Below are 22,461 nucleotides of genomic sequence, written 5' to 3'. Positions count from 1 at the left end.
TGTTTTCATTGGGATCTTTAAAACCTTTATAAGGATGGATAAACTGGTATTTTCTGTGAGCTGGGAGTGTCTTGTTGTTCTCACCTTTCAGACAGATGAACTAAGGCATGGGGTAATTACGGCAACTTGCCCACATTTGTATTGTGTCAGTGGCAAGCCAGGGACCTCACCTGGGAATTCTGCTCTCCCTGAGGAGTATGGAGCCGATCGGGAGGGTTGGCTCTAACTTTGAAGAGCAACAAGTGTGTTGAATGATGTTAATTAAATCTTTTGCAAATCCATTTAATTGCAAAGCCTTATTTTAGACCTGTAGGGTTTTTGCATGGTCCTGGCTGTATCAGTGTATGCTTTTGCTGTGCTCAGGAGCTGGGCTGAATGACCGGCACAGAAATGCGCAGCCCTGTGTCTAAGCGGTGTTGACTGTGAACCTGTAGATCACTGCGGGGCGACGTGAGCTTGTCTGTGCTCATCTTGTCGGCTGGACATGAGTCTGCTTGGCCCAGTGCTGTACACCCCGTTAGCATGGGCTGCGCCCGAGCTGGCTTATGCTGCTGGGAGCTGGCAGGTGCTCAGGCAGCCGGGTGTCCAGGCAGAGCTCCTCTGTGTGCAGGCAAGCCTGCAGCAACTTGCAGTGGCTTGTAGAGTGCTTTCATGGTGTAAATTAGGGAGAACAGGTGATGGGGAAGTGATTTTAGACAGTAAATGGCACATGAAGAGGAGAAGCGGAGGAGCAGGGTGGTGGTGGTTTGCTGTGTGGAGTTGGCAGGGGGAAGGAGGGTGGAGTTTTTGAAGGTTTCAGCAGTGGGGCAGGATCCTGGGAGTCTCCCAAACAGGTGGAAATAAATGGGTGCCGGAGCCTCTGCGGGCGCTGGCCTCCTCCGCAGGTCGGTGTTGTAGCCCTGGTGCCGGGTTTGCCGGTAACCTGCAGCTTTCTCCTGTTCCTAATCAGAGGCTGTAAATCTCGTACCTAGCGCTGTAATGGCTAACGCAGGTCTGTGGATAAAACAGTCTCTGATGGAGACTCCAACCGGGGGGGAAATACTTTTCCTGTGAGACAATGTCTGTTCCTCATCAAAATCAGTTGAGAAAAGTAGGAACCAAACAGTTCGATCTTAAAGATTTAAAGAGCCTGGCTGCACTATTTTTCTCTTATTTCCACTAATCTGCTCCTATTGTTTGTGTTCTTCTCTTAATGATAATTAATTAAAGGGTCACTGATGAGGAGGCACCCCAGTATCTTTTGCTGGGGATAGCTGGCCAAGCAGTGTTCCAGGCTGCACCCAGCTCTGAAGCAGCACCAGTACATCCCCAGCAAGTTGTTATGCTCCCACTTTGCTCCCCGGTGGGAGCACCCACAGCCCAGCTGCCAGCTGACATGGACCCTCCTCCTCCCCGGAGCGGTGCCAGGCTGGGCATGCTGCAGCAGCCCCTTTCTTTGTACACAGAGCGTAAAAATGGGATCTAAGGCGATGGCATCTGTGGAGCTGCCCCAGTGCTGTGCTTTGACCTCATTTGGCTCCAGCCCACAGTCCAGCTGCGGTGGAGAGCATCCAGGGCCTTAGACTTGCGCTGAGATCTTGCTGGCGACCTGCTGCTCCGTGGTTTGCAGGTGTGGAAATGCATGGGCAGCGCTTCGCCTGTTTGCAAGCATATGATTTTTACTCTTGGCTTTCCAGGGCTTCCTGTTGAGGCAGAGGTGCTATTTGCTGCCCTTGATAAGGAAAAAACCTTTTGTGGTCCTGCTTGTGTGTGGTTAGTGCACACCACCAGCACAGCACGGCTCGCAGGCAGTGTGCCTTGGTGCAGGATGGTTTTGCTGGCCCCTGTAATTTCACCCCGTGTGTGTGTATCCACCCAGTAGAGAGTTAATGCTTTTTTTTCTTTTTGCTAGTTGCACAGACAGAAGCAAAAAGCTTTTAAACTGTTTTAAAGCTTGTCACTGCGTGGCTTTGCACTTGGTGCTGAGTTTTAAAGCTGAACTTCTGATCTGAAGAGTTTAAAAAAAAAAAAAAAAGAAACAAATCATCCCATTTCTCTTACTGTAGACAGCTGCCATGGCATGGTCTGGTCCACCTGCTGAGCTTCCAGGGAAGCAGTTGACTTGCTGAAAGCTGCCAAGGGCTCTGGGCCCCCTCCCAGCTTGGAGTGTGTCTATATACGTGTGTGTGTGTGTATGTATGTGTGTGTATATATATATTTACATGTGCTAATTACCTCTTAGGTGGCTGCAAGCCAAGATGTCCAAGTTTGAATCCGTTATTAGGAAAGTACCTTAAACTTCTGCAGATCCCAGCGAGCTTTTGGAGCCCTTGAGAGCATCGTGTGCATGTCCTTGGCAGCTGCAGGGAGGGTTGGGGGCATGGTTTGCCCCTACAGAAGCACACGTGGGCTGCAGGAGAGCTGGGAGGGTGGTGGTGTGTCCCTGGAGGGTGAGTGGAGTGGGTGTTGAACCGCGTGCTCCTGGCACGGCCCTCAGCTTTGGGTGGGAATCGGCGATTAAAATCGCATCCAGTCGGAAACACGAGGTGAAGTGGGGTAGTCATACTGGAAGTATAAATACGCGCCGGCCGCCTTCTGGGTGCCTCTGAATTCCCCCACGTGCGCAGGGGCTTTCCTGCCCCGGGGGTGGATTACGCCAAGCTCCTGCGTGGGGAGGCTGTCCCTGTCTGGGATGAGGGTCGGGCTGTTCCCGGGCCACCAGTGCTTCCCCAGACCAGGGTGGCAGGTAAGGTGCCCAGGGGCTCGGCAGGGATGTGTGGGTGCAGGGCCGGGGTGAATCCCAGCTCCTGTGCAGGGAGTGAGCTGAAAGCGGGAGGGGACCTGCTTGTCCTTCCTCTCCCTGTCCTGAGAGCCAGCCCCTGCTGTGTGTTTTCCCGTACGTAACTTGGCAAAATACCCTTTGCCAAAGAGGCTCGGCTGAACCTCGGCAGGAGCACGGAGGTGTCTCTGCATGTCTGTCATCCTTAGGCCTTAATGGGAATTTGCTGAAAAATGATTTCTGTAGAACTTGCTCTCTTTGTAAGGGGGCCTCCTTAGGCTGGTTTCCTTCTGCTGTTGTTGTCCTGCTTGTCATGCCCAGCCTGCTGGGGACCGTTGCCTTGGTTTGATTTTATTTCTGGCTGGGGAGCAGTGCGTGGATGCCGGCAAACCAGCGAGGTGGTCCTGTGCCTGCCTGCAGCAGATAGCAAGTGGTTTATCAGCATGGGCTGATCTGTGGTCTCACAGGAGGTGGAGAAAAAAAAAAGAAAAAAACTTCCTCTTTTTTTTTTTTTTCCCCTTTCCCACTCCTTTTGGTTTTTGTACACGACAACTGCTGTTTCGGTTGAAATTGCGTTGGCTCAGGCTGGCTGTGCTTCCCGTGCAGCAGAGACCACGAGAGCACGCGGAGATGCTGCTGGGGAGGTCACGGTGCTGGAAGCCTTCTCTGCTGCTCCCAGTGTGCTGATGAAAGATTTTGATACTGCTGAAAACCTTGCACAAAACTATACGTAACGTTGTACCTCTGCTGGGGAAGGAGGCATGCGAGTGCTCAGCGTTGGGTGGGAGGAGGAGTCGGGAAGATGCAGCTTTTGTGCCCAGGACTGGTCCTGGAAGCATCCTCTGAGCCTAGGCAGTGGTGGGAATTTATTAATGGTTAATATGAGTATAATGGTTAATGCCTCTTAAACTGGCAGCAATGAAGGGCGGCACTTAGATGTTTGTTACTTTTTCGTTGAAATCCAGACAAGAAGCAGGAGGCTTAAAATCCTTTCCAAACAAACTACATGAAGTATCTATAAAAATCAGCAACTTGTAAATCTCCCACTTCGTTGGTTTTCCTGACTTTGTTACAGCTGTGAAAGGAATTGCAACATGTGGTGAAGCATCGAACGTGTGGGTGACGGGTGTTTGTGAAAATACCCTCAGGGCCATGGTGTCTTCTCTGGCTCTTGGTCCTGATCAGAAAGGCTGATCTAATATTTCTGTGGCACTGGAGGTGTGTGACGCGCTTTAATCTTGCGTTTTAGTGTAGCCCTATGGATGGAGGGGGCTGCTGGGGAGGTCGATGCCCAGTGTCCCTCCTTGCATAGATCAGGGCTTACCTCAGGTGGCTGCAAAAATGGCCACGGCTCGGAAAGGAGGTCATTGAAAGAAGCGTTTGCGGATGTGTGAAAAAGCATGGATGGGGAAAGAGATGGGCTGAGGAGGGACCTGGTGCCTTTGGACCTCATGTTGAAGTGCCAAAACTCCAGCTTGTGTTTTTGGGAACTAAGTCACCCCTCAAAAAAAATACCCATCTCCAGGAGACTTGGAGATATGTGGATCCACAGGGCCCAAATAAATTGCCGGTGGTTTGCAGGCCTGGCCCGGCTGGTGCTAGGGGAAGGCTTTCTGGGGCAGTCGGTTGGGATGGATTTGGGATAATCTTATATTTGGACGTCCCTGTGATAGGAGTAATCCACAGCAAAAACTTGGAAGTGGTGTTTGCCAAGTGGAAAACGGAGCTGCTGGAGGATTGAGGGCGGTCAGGTTTTGGTGATCACCCAAGGCTTGATGTTTGGTTGTCTTGTGGGACTGTGGTTGACTGAATTTTAACCTGCTGCTTTCCCGTTTGCTTTCAGTTGTTGAGTGACGTGGAAAGCACACACATGATGAAGAGGAGCTCTTGGCTCTCCTAATCCTTTGTCGGTGATTTGGAAGCAGCAACCGCCGCGCCTGCTCTTTCAACATGTCTGGATCTACGCAGCCCGTGACGCAGAGCTGGCGTGCCACCGAGCCGCGCTACCCCCCGCACGCCATGTCCTATCCGGTTCAGATTGCTCGACCACATGCGGTAAGGCAAGAGACTTTCCTTCCCTACCCGCTCGCAGGGTAGGAGCTGCATGGCACGTCCCCGTCACTGGGGCAGTGGTTCAGCTGCGCTGGTCTCAGATGTGGCTGTTACAGAGAAATCAGACCGTTTCCGTGCCTGTGGTACGGGATTTCATCGTTCCTCTCTCGTGGGATCCTCTTTTGTTTCTCCGTATGGTGCTTTCAGCTTCTCTCTCACTTCCCAGCCTCTTCCCAGTGCTTGCTGTGGGGGTGCTCATGGGCTCTGGCTCGTCACTTCTGAGCATCCGAATCCGTTTGTCTTCCTGGCAAGAGCACCCTTGGTTGGATGCAGCAACCAGCTTGGGGGAAAAGGGGAAGGTTGACCATCCACGTGGAGCAGAAGCACGTGGCCTCCAGCCCTCTTCGGCTTGGCCTTTCCTTGGCGCTGAATCATCAGGGAACGAGCATCCTCTCTTGCTTACTGCTTCCCAGCAAGCCTGGTCCTTGCTCCTCACACCCACAGGAGAGCTCTCCTGATTTCCGGGCAGACTGCTGGGAGTCAACCCGCCGCCTGCCCTTTAGTCAGGAGACCTGCCCCTCTCTGCGTGGCATTCCTGGCTGGTGGTGGCACTCCTGGGGAGTGAGAAGAAAACTGAGGTGCTGATTTTTTTCCATTTTATCCTTCCCCACTTTTTCCCACTCTTACCTTTGACCCATAGTCTTGTCTCTGCTTGGATCAAGGCGTAAGTTGGTGGTGACTTTTTTTTTTGTTGTGGCTGGGGTTTTTTCAACGCACCAGAGCTTGCGTGGGTTAATTCACCTGGATTCAGCCGCTCCTTTCTGTGCTGTGTCACTCATGTCTGTGCTTGCTCATCCTGGATGTTTGAATGTTTTAGGTTTAAGCCCTTAACGGAAAAAAGTCTGCTTAGTGGAACAGCTTTAGTCAGCTCAAGCTGCTTAAATGAATCTTATTAGGTGCTGGAGTGTGGCACATACTGGTAAGACTGCTCTTTGGAGCCGCTTCTTGGTGGGTTACAGCAAAGTGGCTACAGCCGGGAAGGTGCTTGTAACATGAGTTAGCGAGGAGACCTTATCTTGGGGTTATGTTTCTGATAGTGGTGGCTATTGAACAGTCACATTCCTGCTGTGAAGATTTTAGGGTTTGACTTGAAAGCCTGGAAACCCACAAAGTGTCAGTGAAGGGGTGAAATTCCCTCGTCTGTCCTCTTTGCTGGGCTTCAGCAGAGTATCACAGGGAGCAGAGCTGGAGTTTGGAAAAGCTTTGAAATAGAAACATTAAGGAGGGTGCAGGACGAGCTTTTGGCTGCGTTAGCTGGCTCATCCAGATCGCTCGGGGCCTGTGTGCTTCTGCACAAAGAAGCTTTTCATCCAGGGTATGAGACACGCTGACCTGGTTGGATTTGTGGGAGTTTTGCTTCCATCGGTGTGAGCGTGTTTATTTGGGAGGTGGGACAGAATGAGAGCATTTGTCTCAAAAAGAAAATCCCAGTTCCCTTTGTATCAGAAACCCGAGCAGGAGGAGGATGTGACCAGGTGAAGCAAGATCTGCAGTTGTTGCAAAGCCATGATTTAAAAACAAACCAAAGAAACCCCAATACCCAATGTGGAGGCGGATTTTAGAAGAGTGCAAAAGGCTCCTAGCCTCGGGGGTGAGTCCCTGTCTCCTGCAAACACCGGTTGCTTCCCCTTAGTGTTGCAACAGCAGAATGAACCAAGAGGGGCAGTTGTTTACAAGTCGGAGGAAGCTCCGTGTTTCTCCAACCTGCCCTGCTCTCTGGCTAGAGTGAATACTGTTTTTATTCTATCATATTAATGTTGGAGAAAAGTTGCTGGCATTTGCTTCTAGAAGCTATTTTTACAGCCGCATGTAATCTTCCGAAGTTATGTGATACCTTTTAGGTGTCTGGATGCAGGAGAGGTCCGAGCTGAGATTTTTTTCTTTTGGATGGAAAGCCAAAAGGCTCCTCTTAGCAGAAGCGTGCCAGCCCCACGCAAACCAAATGCACCTTGCCTCCCCTCGGGAGGGTAGGCAGAGCGTTTCTTCAAGCGTGTCCCTGCATGATCTGCCCTGCCACTCTCAGCTGTTTGCAAACACATGTCTCTTGCTTGGCGGCACTGTGAGCTGGAACCTGGCCAGGGCTCTGGGGCTGGAGCTGATCTCTGGTGGGATTGCTTGGGAGAGGAGAGCCCAGTTGCTTTGAAGTTGCTGCGCTGTTTAATATTAAAAGTCAGCGGTGTTTGCTTGCATATCTTGGCCAGGTCAGTTTTGTCATGGGGTGTGTTTGCACAGTGAGAGCTTGTTTGGAAGAAAGCGAGAGAGGCCAAAACCAACGCGACACTAGCATGTCTTGCATCTAATTAGATTTTGGTTCTGGTTTTCTGCGTTCCACGACATCCTTTCCCAAGAACTGGGAATTCATCAGCCTGGGGATCCTTATCCTGGTGGTGGAAACGCCCTAGGTCACCTCCTGGGCACGTGCACAGGGCTGAGCACAGCAGGGCTGCAAATGCTATTATAATATAAATAAATAATCGCAGTCCAACTGTGACGGTCGCACCCAGGGAAATGCGGCACGGCAGGAACACTGAGCTCAGAAATGAGCCGTGACATTATTTTAGGCTTGGAGACACTTTATGAAAAGTGATTTAAAGGATTGCAGCTGTTCGATTTCACAGATGAGGCAAGTGAGAGGGGATGTTGTGAAGGGGCAGACAGCAGTGGAAGCAGGCTTGGGCGATTTTCTTCTCCCATCATATAAAACCCGAGGGAGTATCCAACAAAATGGGGAAAAAGACACATTTCAAGTGACCAAACAAAAATATGCTTTGTACCTATGGGCACTCTCTCCCAGCAGCGTGTTCCAGGAGTTACTGCTGAGCTTGGAGCTGGTGGAGGAGATCCAGTACCGGTCGAGTGAGGATGTTTGTTGGCTGGTTTCACTCTTGGGTGCCAGCTTTGGGCAGGGCTGTGAACCCGTGGGTCTGATCCAGACTGAGTTCTGATGAGTGGTGCAGTGAACAGGCTCTTCCGCTGGGTAGGTTGGTCCCCATCTGAATCAGGGTGTCATCCTCATCCTCCTCCTCCTCCTCCTCACTGAGAGGCATCCGGTCCCAACAGCTGTCAGGGAGGCTGGATGTGAAAATGGTGTGGTATTTTATAATGACCCTAGATTTAATTCCATCTTACTAAAAATGACTTGTAAAAAAACTTTGACGAGTGTGCATGCTTTTAAAGGGAAGGAGGAAGCTTAGTGAAAAGGTTCTGGTTTGTTTGACTTTCTTTAGGTAAAACTAAAATAACCAATGATCAGCACTTTCTTCTTAAGAGCACTGTGTGGTTCTTGGCCAAACTGCAGGGGAAACATTTTTGTTTTCCATATTAATTAGCTGTAATGTTGGGGTGCTTAGTTGACTTCTGTCATGGTCAGCTTGGGAACAGAGGAATTGTTTGAATGCTTCATGACCTTTAGCTAAAGGTGAAAAAACATATTACTTATGCTCTTAACCTTCTAATGTGTCCAAAGTTCATGCTCTCTCAGAGGAAACTTTTGCATGAAGGATATTCATTTTCAGGCAACCTGCAGATATTTTCTGTAAACAGATCCATTTCCCTGCATAGCGCAAGTCCCCCTTTCCTTTTAAAGCACCTCTGTGATCAATATTCCCTGGGGACAGAAGGGTTCTCCTCTCTTCCTCCCCTGTGGATCCAGTTTCTTGCTGTGCCCTCCTTACCCGTCATCCTTCTCCTGTTAGGGCCCTGACATTTCAGTGCCACAGGAATGATGCGGTTTCGGATGCAGGCTGGGGTTGCCAGGAGGGTGGTACCAGCTGCAGGAGATGCTGTGGGTCGGGGCACACAAGGTGTCCTCATGCAGCAGCCTCTGTGCCAAAACAGCTTCTGCTTTTGGGGTGCTTTTAGCACTTTACCTACGAGAGATATTAAACAGGTTTGGGGATTGGTAGGATTGGGGTGTTTGCACATGCATATGAAATTGGTGCTCCATTGTCACTTGAATCCCCATCGGGGAGCACCATCCCCTCCCTGCAAAACAAGAGGTGCTTGGCATGCCTCCTATGTGCTGTTTGGCCTTGTTCCCTGCACACTGCTCAGCTGAGGTGGCAAAGTGAGCTTAACCCCTCTGCTCCAGCTTTGAGAGCTTTATGCCCCCTCCTGTGCCACCTCTCCTGTCTGGGAGCAGCTCTGTAGTTCCTTCATTAAACTCCCCGTTTGCAAAACAGCACTTGTGCAGGAGCATCCCAGGCAGATTGCTCGTTTTGCTTGGCCCATGATAAATACTTCCTTGTCTGCTGAACCAGAGACAAGAGTTTGGTGCAAACTTGTGTGTTGATTTGGTGTCCTAGCCAAATGGTGGCCTGGGGGGAATCGAGTGCCTTCCCTGCCCAGACTCCTCCTCCCAGCAGTTTGAGCAGGGCAAGTTAAACCCAGCGTCCTGCTGTGGAAGGTGCTGTAAGGAGATGCAAGCTCCTGAGATGGCAGGAGCTAGCTCCTCTCCGCAGTGACGTGATCAGCGTGGCACGGTGACGCCAGGTAAGCCTGCAGGGAGGCAGTGTATTTTGCATTACATACGCGAGGCGCCTTTGCTGCTGTGTTGGTTTTCCTTGGAGTAGTTATTCACACTTTTATCTGCTGGAAGCAAAATGCCAGTCTGTGTCGGTGCTCCAGGAACTTGCAGAACGGAAGAGTTTACGGTGCCAAATGCTAAAATCCCCCAGGCTGCAAAGAGCCTTCTCCAACCACCTCCTAGCGCAAAGAAAAGCCTCCTGCTACCAGCTGCGCAGCTGAGCGGGGGGCGGTTCGTGCCAGAAATTCGCTTCCTGAATCCTGCCTGCTGGGCTGCAGCTAATGTTTTAAGGAATGACTTGGAAATCAAAAACATACATTGGAAATACCGACTCTGATCGTGTCTGTCACAAGAACTCGGCGCGATCTCTCTTGAAGTACCTTGAGGTTGCCAGTGAAGGATTGCATGAGCTCTGAGCAGCTCAGCAGTGGATTTGGGGGAATTGGCTTTCTGCTGTGGGACTGGGAGAGCATGGAGATGAAGGAACAGGACACCTTATTCCCTGCCTTGGGGTCTCTCTCCCATTGCGAAGGAGGAGGAGTTGGCTTACAGCCGTTTGTATTTAAAGTTCATTTTCCCTAGGATGCAGCCTTTATCCAAAACAGTTCTTTTTCAAGCTGCTGTAAACTGCTATGGTTGCTCCCTAACCTTCTTTTTGGATGTGATTTGATGCAGATGGTGATGCTTTGCTTTTGGTTGATCTCAAGATTGTAAATCCACAGGGGAAGAAAAAATTTCTGCTGTGTATGTGGTTTGGTAAAGGTAGAGACCCGCTAAAGCCACTTTAGGAGACGTAAAGCCTTTGCCTGCACTCCTAGCCTGACTTGCCCGCACTGCCCTGCCAGCCCCTGGAGACACCTTCTGCAAGACTCGGGGCTTTTGTTGATTGTCACTGTCACCACATTTATTCAAAATACTGAGCAAGTCAGATTCTTTGGCCTGAAGTATTTGCTGTGAAGGTGTAAGGAAGTGTAGGAGAGCGCTGAGCCGGGGACATGGAAAGACAAAAGGGTCCTACGTGGACCTGCAGATAGGTTATGGTTGTTGTTTGGGAGCATGTGTGATGGGAGATGGTGGGGGACTACGCTGCAGAAGAGACACGATGATGAGAAAAATGACCTGGTGCTTTTAAAGTGGAAGTTTTGGGTTCATGTGAAGAGAGCTGCTCACCCCACATGGTGTTAGTGACCACAAGTGGCTTCAGTAAGCAAAGCACCAGGCATGGGGAATGGAGGAAGGGCAGACGGGTCATTCCTGGCTCAAAGGCGCCTGGATGTGACTGGGACAAAAGTCTTGTGATGGAGAGAGACTCAAAAGCAGCACTGTAATGGATGTGCTGCTCTGCGGGCACCTCTGGCTGCTGGGGAGAGGGCTGGTGGCTGGCTCCAGCACCAGGCACCGGTCAGATGACTGGGAAGCCGCAACAGCTGAGAGCTGCCCCCACCAAGATGTGACTACTTCTCCATGAATGGCATATTCAGATGGGACGGCTAAATGCTGCTAACAGCCTTGGTTTGCTGGAGAGGTGGGGGAGAGGGTGTCGGGAAGGATGCATTACTGTGCAGCTGGTACAGACGCTAATGGTGCTGGCAGCAGACGTGGCCTCAGTGCAGGGATGGCAGCAGAAATCAATGCCTTCCAAGAAGGGGCCACGTGCAGTGTGGTCACCTCCTAAAACAAAAGGCCAAGTCAGCAGCTTCTGAGATGGATGGCAGTGAGACTGTGTCGGAACAATAAGGGCATTTGTCTTTTCAGCGCATGTTGCATCCCCGTAGGCAAGATAAAAATGCATGTATTCAGCCAGGTTTTTATTACTGACCTTATCTTCAACAGTAGAGCTGATTGTGGAGGAGTTGTTGTTTGTTTTGTTTTTTTTCCCTTAAATCTGCAGTGAGCTCCTCCCAGGGTTTTGGGGAGGAAGCTGGGCAGACAGCAGTGTACTTGTGGACAACCTGTTTTGATCAATAACCACCTCCTTTGCACTTCAGTGGAGGTTTTCAGTAGCGGAGGATGGCTCCTTTTCGCTGGGGAGGCTGAGGGTGATGGGCCGTATGCCACACTGATCCCCTCGTGGCCCGTGCTGTGTCTGGACCTCATGCAGCGACAGCTCTGCTACCACCCTGGTTCCTCCCAAACCTTCCCCCTTCCTCTTACCTGAATTGGCTTTGGGGAAAAATTATTTTCTCCGGGCAAAGGCTAAAAAATGCATTTCTTGGTCTGATGAGCAATTGCTGTGCTGCCAGTGCCAAGGGGTATCCAGGCACCAGAGAGCTTTTTCTTTTATTGCTAAAATAGGTCACGCTCACTGCTGGCAGAAAGAGATTTAAAGCAACTTCTTTTTTCAAAGTTCAGGGTGTGCAGAGCGGGGTGGGGGGGGGGCATCCCCTGTCTCTGGCAAAGCTGCTGGAGTGGTGGCCATGCTGCTTTGCCTACCCCACCTTGGACGGGAGAGCTGGTCTGCCTGGCTTGCAGGTGGCACCAATTGCTAGCCCAGCCTCCTGCTGCAGCCAGGGTTGCATCAAGGGGCTCAAGCAGCAGCTTATTGCACAAATTAATTGCTGGATGGTCCGAGGCCCTTGCAGGTTTCAAGTTGGGGTACGCTGCTCCGTGCTGGCTGCGTGCTCCTGGGGGTGTGGGAAGCTCAACCTGCCGGGGGTGGCTTTGCAGTCCGAGGCTGTGTGGTCAAGTCTTGGCCACCGTGTTGGGCCACTATGACTTGTGTGTCCCCTCTGGCCATCCTCGTTGTACAGGGAATAGCTCTGGGCATCAGAGGCACAGGGCTTTCTCTGATTTGAGGAAACGCCAGCAGAAAAGCAGGAGGAGAGGGATTGAGCAAGTGGCCGGTGTGGGCATTCCTCTGGGCAGTGCTGTCTGCAGCCGCTCCCTCTCTGCTCCGCTCCTCTCCCACCAGTGGAAACCAGGACACCCAGGATGAAGGTGAGGCGTGGGGTGGAGCAAGGTCCCCATATCCCTTGGAGCCAGTGGGATGTTGTTGGGGGGACGAGAGGAGTGTGGGACACGCCAGGGCAGCAGCTGTAAAGTGCCCAGCTCTGGCTCTGCGTGCCACCAGTGCCACGGTTTGTGGGGGCACCAGCCCTGCTGCCCTCACTCATCAATTCCCCCGTGGTTGAAAGGAGTTCTCAGAACAGCACGCGTGCTGCTCACGAGCAGCAGGAAGGGGCCAGGCATCCTTTTCTGAAATTAGATAAGGGACAATTTATAAATAGGGATGCTTTGGCATTGTTTTTTGCTCACTATTCGGACCACGCCATTATTAATCAGCCTCGTTTAGGCTAAACGCTTGGGAGTGCTTCAGCAGAAATAGCATGTCATTAAGAAATAAAAATTATTCGCAATACAACGCTGGGCGAGCTCGTAACGAACAGCCCACGACCTAATCCTTGGTGGAGGTGGCAAGGAGCTGGGATTTGCTCCTCGATGAGCATGTGCAGTGCCCTGGCCTGTTTGCCTGCCTGCAAAAGGTGACAACGACAGTGTGGGGCAGTGGCTCGTAGCTGGGTGAGGGCTCCTGTGCCCGGGGAGCTCCGCAGGTGAGGTGCTGCCTGTGCCCGATGTCGATGCAGTGATTAGAGGCAGCTGCTGGCATGAGTGCTGCCCTCTGCCAGGGAGCCGGCTCAGCTGGAGGATGTGGTGACTGACCCTGGGACCGCTCTTCCTCGGCGTCACTGCAAAACAAGAGCCGGTGTTTTTTAAGCAAAGCTGTCTCCGCACCGAAACTCAGCGGGGAGCTCCTGGTTGCTTTCTCGGCTGAAGACGTGGTAAGCAGTGGGGGACGGATCTAATGTTTTGGGCTGCTTGAGCTGTGCTGCAGGTGCTCATCTGGCTGTGCTCTAGGTCTCCAAAGGTTTGCTCCAGAGCTGTTTTCCAAGGAAGCCAGGAGCACTGGGCATTTGCACTTGTTTTTCTGCTGGTGGGAGGAAGAGAGGAGGAGCAGTTCGCCTTTCTGTTGCAAGACCAGCTCCAGGCTTCCTTTCTGCAGGCCTCATGTCTCTGGGGTCTTCTCCTCGGGGGCTAATTCTTGCAGCTGTGGGAATGCCATCTGGATGGAGCAGTCAGTAGATGCCTTGTCCATATGGATGCGTTCTACGCTGGAGCTGGGAGGGCAGGGTCAGAGCTGCCGTTGGCCGTGGCACAGTGTTGTCTGGCTTTGTGTGCTGCGTGGGTCAGCACCTGGGGGTGCTTCCAGCATCACTTTCAAACCCCTCATTTCTTCCTCCTCATTGGAGGTCAGGCAACCCGGACCCGGGCAGCTGCAAGCAGGGGAAGGAGAAATGAAGCGTACCAGCAAGTGCACGTGTTCAAAACAGAAAGTGAGAGAGGCAAAAAGGCTGCACGGCTGCATGCAGTTATTAGTTTAGTGTGTGGGTTATCCTGAGGTCAGGGGACAGCACAGAAGATTTCGCTGGAAACATTGTGGTAGGTAAAGCAGCAGGCTGAAAGCTTTAAAAAATTTAAAAAGGCGGGGGGGGAAGCTCTTTTTTTTTTTTTTCCTTCCGCGGGGCTGTCTCTGTGTTCCTGAGGGCTTTTCTGTAATATTGCATTCAGTCTCCTGGCTTTAGGCAGTTTGATTAGCGTATCTAAATGAGCCTGGTAGACTCAGGTTATTTAGGGTCAGAGGATTTTCCAGGAAGGGGAGGAGACGGCGCGCTCAGCTCTCCCGAATCAAGTAGTAACACAAAAAGACCTTGAGACCTTCACCGGCTCCCCCTTCCAGCACCGGCAGGCAGGGGCAGCGCGGACGTGTCCAGCCTTCCTCGCTGGCAGCGAGGGATGCTTTCGACACCTGGCTGGGCCCAAGTACCTCTTCATTCTGCTTGGTGAAGTATATTTTAATGAGGCTGCTTTTGGCTCTTTAGCATTTTATTTATGTAAATGTTGGCCTTGTGCTGTATTGCTCTGCTGGGGTGATTTATGGCACTGTAGGCACTCTGTGTCTGTCTGTCTTCAGCGATGCTGCTAGTGCTGGCTCAGCCCAGCCAGCGGCTTTTTGTGGTGTGGGGCCAGGAGCTGCTTAGAAGGGCCCACTGGAGCCAGCTCTCATGAGGGCAGGTTTCTGGCGTTGTGTAGGCAGAAAGTAGCTGTATCTCAGTTGTGTTCCCTGCAAGACCCTTCCCCACCAGTCGCCGCAGCAGGCAGCAGTCCTGAGGTCTGTCTTCAGCATCACCCATGTCAGGCTTTGACTGAAACGTGTTTGACGTAAGGGAATCAGACCCCTGTGTAAAGGCCAGGGGTTTGCAGCATTCACGTGAGATGCTGAAGTCTGCCTCTGGGAAATTGTGGCTCCAGCTGACTGCTGAATTGCAGTGTATGCGACGCTGTGGGTGCTCGAGATCTTCTGCTATGAGGAGCTGCAGTTCTGCTGATGGTACCAGCAGCTGTTTGTCTGTGCTCCCCATCACCTGCCTCCTAAGCAGCAGCCGCACAGCCCCACATCGCTGCTGTGTCCCTTCTGCTTACGGCAGCGTGCAGCCCCTTCTCAGTGGGTCGCTTGGAGCTGGGGCAGTGCAATGTGAGGCTGAGCTGCCTCAGCCCTGAAGAGCTTGCTGCCTCATTTGATTTCATTTGGGTGATGTGCTCAAGGAGCTAGCGCAGGTGCATAGTTTGAAACTGAGTAATTTAGATTTTCCTTGTCGTTTTTCTAATTTTAGTTAGCTGGCTTCACCCTAAGCTTTGGAGATGTGGCTTGCTGGTTTTGAAGTGTCTGTTTCTTGCATGCAAGACTGATGGTCTGGGCCAGGGCAGCTATCCAGCATGGCGTAATACCAGGTGGCTTGTGAAGGACAAAGACAGCAATGCATTTCTGGGACTGGAAGACAGAGACGACCCAGCCTCTTCACTGCACTTGGATGTCAAGCTGCTCCCAGCGACGGGGATCCAACCTTCCTCTCCTGGCTGGGTGACTTCCACAGTTTTCCCAGTCTGCTCCTGATCTGGGCCCACTGCTGCCCTTGGGCAAGTGTGGGTTGGCCGGGCATCGCTGGGTGGGTTGTCTCAGGAGCAGGAGGCACCAGAGCAAGGATGTGCATAGCAGGGTTGTGCTGTGGAGCTGCCGGGGGGATGCTGGGGACGAATGTCTGTGCTGGAGGATGAGATCCTCCCGCCAGTGCTCCGCGGTAGAGGTGGTTTTGGGGGACCTCTATGTTGGCTGTGCCTGGGCCATATCTCCCCAGTTCAGACAAGCTTTCTGACAGCTTATGAGGCTGCTCTCATGGCATCGTGTGGATTTGCTTCCGTCGGAGAAGATGGATGCTCCAGGGACTAGCCTGAATAAAGCTCTGCTCTTGTGCTGGGGGGGCCCAGCCGCTACCAGAGAGGTGTGTGTGGGACAGGAGGGTGTAACCGTGACCGTGGCAGCTCAGCCTTGGCATTGCCAGGCTGGTTCTCGAACTGTCCATGGCTCTAGATGGTGTAGTCCAGAGAGAGGAAACTGTGGCCTGTTTGTTTATGTTCTGCCTACATGGTTAGAGGGGACACAGTTCCTTTCACCTGGGGTTATATTTTGGAAAGCTGCTGTTTTACCAGGAGAATGATAAGGTCTTGACATTGAGACTTCCGAAGTGATTTTGGTTGCTTTGCTTTGGTTTTGTTTTGGAAACATTCCCCCTCCTTTGCCTGAGTAAGGAAGCTTAATTTCTATCAACAGAAGTGGAAAAGGTGCTCATCTTCTCTTTGCCTCTCTTCCTGCCCTCTGCAAACCCTCCTCCCACCCCCTCCAAATCTGTTGATGTGCCAGAGCCCCTGACTACCCATGGTCTTTCTGCTTCCTTAATTTCTGTTTCATGTCATTTACTGAATTTATGAAATTCTGCAAGATTTCCACAAAGTACATCTGGGTGGGAGCACCTGAACCGCAAGGAGCAATAGGAGGGTTGGTGTAAAAGGACGAAGTCCCAGCCCGAGGCAATGGGCGAATTGAGGGCCCTGGGGAAGGTGCTCTGACACATCAACAGATTTGGGGTGGTGGGAGGAGGGTTTGCAGAGGGCAGGAAGAGGTGCAAAGAGAGGAAGAGGGAGAGGATGAGCAAAAAATAGAATTGAGCAAAAACCAGCAAAGCAATGGAGAGGTAAAGGAGGAACGTGTAGCTTAGGGCTGCAGAGATTTTAGTTGTTTTATTTCAGGTGTCTTACAGCTGCCCTTGAGCAGGTGCCAAGGCTGTGCTAGAAATTTTAGGTCAGGATGGGGACTAAATCACGTTTGTGCTGTGTGCTCTGGTGGTGGGGAATTCACATGGCACCCACTGGATGCTGCTCCCTTGTCTCTGCCCGCGCGTGGAAGCTGCAGCGGTGCTGGCAGCAAGGTGCCTCCCAGCATATGTCTTTAAAACACTGCTGAACAAAATTGAAGCCTCTTCTGAAGGCAGCCGGTAAACCTTTCTAGCATTTGCCTTTGAAAAACACAGTCATAGCTCACAGTGCAATTTACTGTAGTAACTTTCAGAGTAATTAATCCACCTTTGTCCTGCCAGGTTTCCCGCGGTTCCTTTGACAGTTCATCACAGGGCACAGAAATTTGTCAGTTTTAATCCTCCTCACTAATTTTTAGGTTATGTTTCCTTCTGGTAAAACCAAATGCTGATGTGCGCGAAGCGGAGCAGGTCGGAGCGAGTTGGGCGATGTCTGGGGAAGCAGGAGCTGGTGCTCGCCAGCCTTGCCCCCAGCGGGGAAGCCGGAGGGGCACGTCTGCCATCCTGGCCCCGAGATAACCGCCTGGCGTGATGAGCTTCCCCGTCACTTCAGGCCATGCCAGCAAGCTCTGAGCTCCACCAGCAATTTTCTGACAGGGGTTAGAGGAGGAAAAGGCAAAGCTCAGCTGAGTGTGGGCAGGGGGAAAAGGAAAAACAGATGGTTCTCGGGACATGCAAGAGCCTTTTCTTTTTTTTTCTCAAGGGCACAGCCTTTGAACCTCCCAGACGGGTAATTCTTGTTTATACGCCCACAGAAGGTGACGGTCCTGGTTGTGGGCCTATTGGTGTGTCTTCCCAGACATGGTGTGTTTGTTTTGTAGGTGGATCAGGAGCTGGACAGGGGTTAGAGGAGGAAAAGGCAAAGCTCAGCTGAGTGTGGGCAGGGGGAAAAGGAAAAACAGATGGTTCTCGGGACATGCAAGAGCCTTTTCTTTTTTTTTCTCAAGGGCACAGCCTTTGAACCTCCCAGACGGGTAATTCTTGTTTATACGCCCACAGAAGGTGACGGTCCTGGTTGTGGGCCTATTGGTGTGTCTTCCCAGACATGGTGTGTTTGTTTTGTAGGTGGATGTCAGGAGCTGCATCACTTTTTTTTTTTTTGGTTAAAACCAGGACGAGTGTGAACATGGGGAAGCTTGTTGTAGGCAGCGATTCTGCTTTGGCTGGGGCTGTAAAAGCTAATGGGCTCCTTTACTTCAGATATCTGAGTTGTCCCATCTGTGGTTGGACCCATGGCATATTCTGTCCTGCAGCCCCCCTTCATCCATCTTGTACGGATGAAGAAAAAGCAACATCACAGGGTAGCATCCTCCCTTAACACCTGGATTTACAGCAGAAGTAGAACATCCCCATGAGGATGAGTAGATGCTGTCCCAGTAATGCCCTCCTTATGTCGCAAGAACCTGTCTGAAGACACCCCTTGCCCCAGAGGCCGAGGTCTGAAATGGCCAGGCTGGAGCTGGAGACCAGGAGTTTGGGGCTGGCAGAACTCCCTGGTTCCTGGTGTTTCCCAAGATCAGTTAGAACAGAAAAGGAGCAGCACCACACTATTGCCTGATGGTGGGGAGAAATGAACCTGATTCCAAAAACTGGTGAACCTTTCTAGGCAGAAGGAGAAGTGGCGGCCATCAGACACCACCATTTCCTTTCCTCCTACATCTGATATTTGGCCTTTTCAGCTTTTGTGCGAGAAAGCCTGAACATGGGGTAGGGGATCTGCTTTTCTTGGCTCCCCTGGACCGAGCACTTACAATTTCAGGTTTTCTTCTGGCTTTCCAGAAAGCTGCTATGCAAACATCTTGTTTTACCCTCTGGTGGCCAAAGATGTTGGGCTTTGATATTCCCTTCTACTCTGCAGCCGGCTGGAGGAAACCATGGCATCTAGTGCTGGGCTGCTCTGTTCGCTTACAGCTTGGGAGAGGCGGTCTCTAGGTGCAGGTTGTTGCTATTTAAGCTCCCAAATCCTTTCTTTGCCTGCCGTGCACCTCGCTGGGGCACTTCTCCAGCTTCCCTAGTACTGGAGCATGTCAGTCTTCACTACAGCAGATCAAATAATTTCTGTTGCAGCTGTTAGGGCTGAGAGTCCCCTGTCCACACCCCCAACTGCATACATGTGGTATTTTATTTATTGTTTGGTTGGGTTTTTTTTAGACTCCGAAATTTCTTTTTTCTTTTTGAGGGAGTTGGAGCTTTTTTGTTCCAGTTGAGAACTGTTCAAAATAGACTCTCAGGTGGGATTGGTTCTTCTAATATAAATGTGTGTCAGTGTTACCAGGGATATTCTGTCGCAGGGCTTTCTATGCCATTGCTGAAGGTCTTAGTTAATTAGATGATTAGTCTTCTGGTCAAGTATCTATCTGCAAATAAAAAATAGCAGTTGAACGTAGCTGCTAAAATACTGTTGCTGGAATCAGTCTGTGGCACTGAGCAGGAGGGCTTCTTATTTAATTAAAATCAGGAACATACTGTACTGTACTCTCCAAGGGTCAAGGAACAAAAGGGACGTACACATAATAAGTAGCAAACTGTCCTTTCAAACCCCTTGAGCTCAGCCCAGGGGAGCTGTGTTTAAAAGGACACTCTCAAGATAACATTTGTGATTTCTCTTCTTTCTTTTTTTTTTTATTTTCTTTCTTTCTTCGTACCTCTGTGTGGATTATTGAAGCTGAAAGTATCCTGTGACTTTTAATTTTCTTCTTACCTGTTCTTCCTCTCGGACTTGAAGTTGTCATCGGGACTGCTTGGATGCCAAAAATCCCTGTGTGCATGCTTGGGGGCTGGGTTGAGCTTGCTGGGGTCCCATCCCAGGAGCCAGCCTGCGAGCAGCCCCAGCAAAAGGCTGGAGGCAGGTTGGATCGGGGGCCGAGCTACCATTCCAACACGGTGCGGGACTGGGAGTTACTGGGAACCCTTTTGGGGGGGAAGGCACTGAGCTGTGTGGTCTGACACCCAGTGCTTCAAAGAGGGAGGAGCATCTATATGGTTTCTTCTGAGCTGCTGGGGTTCACTACTTGCTTGAAAGTTGCCACCAGCCTAACAAGCTCTTCTGTGTTTGTTTCTGCAGGACGTCGCGCTGTTGGAGTACCAGCATCATTCCAGGGATTTCGCTTCCCACCTCCCGCCAGGGTCTATCATGCAGCCACAGCGGCGGAGGCCGTCCCTGCTCTCCGAGTTCCAGCCGGGCAATGAAAGGTACCAGCCCCCTGCCTCCCCCTGAGCTGCGGGCATCCCGACTGCATTAGCAAGTATTTTATGCAGCACTGTGATGCAGAGGAGGGCTCCGAGACCAGGGCAATGTTGTGTTGTGTATTGCTACTGACTGTGCTCAGCCTCTGTGCAGGTCTTAGCTTCGTTGTGCTAATTCGTGGCACCTTTGCCTTCTGGTTTCTTCCCTTGGACTGTCATGCATTTTAAAGACATCTTAAAAACACCAAACAACAAAAAACCCTACCCCCCTCACTTCTGTGAAGCTACACGTTGCTGTGACTGGTTGCATAGGCTTTCTTCAACGTAGAAAATAAAGCTGTATGGTCAGGTTTGGTTTGTGGCTCCCGAGGCTGAAGGAGGAGTGAGAAGAGCTCATTTCCACTGTGCATCTCCGCTTCCTCTTCTGCTGCTCTTCCTCCCCGCTTTCATTGTTTTTGTTTCTCTTTCTGCATTCTCCTCACAACTTTCTCCAAGCTGCTTTTTTCCTGTCTGCTCCCCTCGCGGCACTCCCTGCGTCGCCGGTTGCTTTCGTAGCCTCCTGTGGGAGGCTGGCAGTGTTTTTGGGTGCGACTCAGGCAAGCACCGTGTGGCTGGAAATGTTGTAGATGCTTTAACCACAGGAGCTGATCTGTTCTGAAGGCCATCACTCTCACTCTCTGTTTCGTCACAAAACGCTGCTCTCTCGCAGTTTCTCTTCTGCATTTGATGCTTAGTGGTTTTGGAAAAAACTGGCCTGGAAGTGAAATAAGAGCCTCGCTACAGTAGATTTATGCAAAGTATTTTTTTTAATGCTTATTCCTTCGTCAAGCTAAGAATAAAAACAGTGGAGAATCAGAGAGATGAATCTGTTTCTCTAAAATAATAGTTGTTAGGGGAGAGGAGAAAGACCTCAGGGTGCTGGATGCATAAGGGCATCGATGCAGACAGGACCCTCCTTTTCTAGTGGGATGGATTTGGCTTTGGTGCTCAGCAGGAACAAACCCATGAGAATCTGGAGGCAAAAAGCAGCCTCCAAAGTTAGTTTTGCATCTGCCCTCCTGGATGTGCTCTTCTGGGTTGTGCCTGTGGCACCTGCATGTACAGAGGATAATGTCACTTCTGATGACTACGAATTTATCGCCGTGTGTTGCATTGCCTTGGCTTGCTTTCATTTCTCAGCGCTTTTATTTCTTAGCGCAAAGTAACACGGTTAAGTTGGAAGTGGGTCAGATTCAGCTAAATTTGGGGGAGATGGGTAAAGAGGACCCGGCAACATGCTCATGCCTGGTTTTGTTTTTCACACTACTTACGGTTTGCAAAATGGAGAACCAGTTCTCTCCAGTAAAATGAAGGTTTCAAGGTCTGAATATGCTGCTTAAAAAAAATGTATCTTGATTCTTCCACATAACTAAAAAAACCAACTGCAAGCCTTGGTGTCTGCTGTACCACACGCCTAATCTGGTGTGATCATCCAAGCATCTCTCTTTGGCTTACAAGTGTTTCAAACTCTCCAAACTTACTTTTGTGTTGATAATCACATGAATGTGGGTAAATGTTAGTCGAGGTTGCTCGGTCTAGATACACATCCAAATGGTTATCAAGGTTACTTCAGCACTTTCAACCTGAATGGTGACGTTTTGGCACGCTATAAAAAGAAACTTTTTTTGTAACAGACCCAACTTACATTTCATCCCTTTTCTCTGTAACACCCAAAAAATTGAACTTTTGCAAAAATTATACTGGGTAATAAAGCTAAAAATACCACTTAAGTTCAGCTCAGTTGGCATCTTGTGCCAGAATGCTAGGCTATAGACTCATTAAAAAAAATGTTTTGGGTATCTGGGGATGCAGGATGGGTCTTCAGAAATTTTCAACCCAGTGCAGTTAATTATTGAAGTCATTCAAACTGGGTGGTGTTGGGGCTGGGGAGGTGTTAGTCCGTTTTGCAAAGCCAGCTACTGTTTCTCTGCATCTTTAAGCACAACACTTAAAAATCTATCCTGTGGGGGCTTTGCTTTTTCATCTTTGTGGTGTGAGGATCTGCTCTAAAACAGCACCTGACGTGTTGTAAATGGAGCCCTTTAGGTGTTTGGTCGCTCACCCGAGGGTTCGTCGGGTGCGCAAGGGCCAAGAATCTGGAGCTTCTGGATCAGATTGGGTTAGTCATTGATGTCAACCCCAAAAAATAGCTGTGGCTTTGCCTGGTATGGAGCAAAGCCTGGACAAGGGAAGGTGGTGAAAGCAGCCATCCCTGCAGCTGAGTCCCTTTGGCAGGTTCACACCAGGCGCATCTGTAAGCACTTTGGCTTTGTTCCTGGGCTGGGATTGATGGTTTTGAGCAGAGGCAGCTGGCTCTCAGTGTGAGGGGCTGGGGAGGAGAGAGTGACCAAAAGCAAACAAGTAATGTCCGCAACGTGGGCACAGGAGGTAATAGAGGGAAGCACAGGGGTGTGCTGTGTCTGAAAGGAAGACCCTCACCTTGGTTCCCTGCCTGATACCCCACCTGGCACGCAGTGGTGGTGGGCATGAGACAATCCTCCCCTTGAAGCAAATGTCTGTGGAGGGGAACCCTTCCAATCCCCCATTGCTTCGGGTGTTCAGAGGAAGCAGCCTGTCTGCTGTTGGTTGTGGTGGCTGACGCTCTTCCAAGATCACTCCCCTCCTTAAAGAAATCA

At 50.8% G+C, this 22,461-nt stretch overlaps 1 protein-coding gene across 1 annotated transcript in view; it reads left to right on the top strand.

Moving 5' to 3' along the window:
• Positions 1-4,605: 4,605 nt before the first annotated feature.
• The window catches only part of NCOR2 (nuclear receptor corepressor 2), a 222,867-nt gene continuing 205,011 nt past the window's right edge, over positions 4,606-22,461 (top strand). Inside the window, 2 exon segments of the mRNA XM_019473303.1 lie at positions 4,606-4,813; positions 19,665-19,792. Coding sequence (XP_019328848.1) covers positions 4,709-4,813; positions 19,665-19,792 — 233 coding nt within the window. The 5' untranslated portion in view covers positions 4,606-4,708.

The sequence above is a fragment of the Aptenodytes forsteri genome, unplaced genomic scaffold (assembly GCF_000699145.1).
Source record: "Aptenodytes forsteri isolate BGI_AS27 unplaced genomic scaffold, ASM69914v1 Scaffold118, whole genome shotgun sequence".
Lineage (NCBI taxonomy): Eukaryota > Metazoa > Chordata > Aves > Sphenisciformes > Spheniscidae > Aptenodytes > Aptenodytes forsteri.
This window is presented reverse-complemented; position numbering and strand designations above follow the sequence as displayed.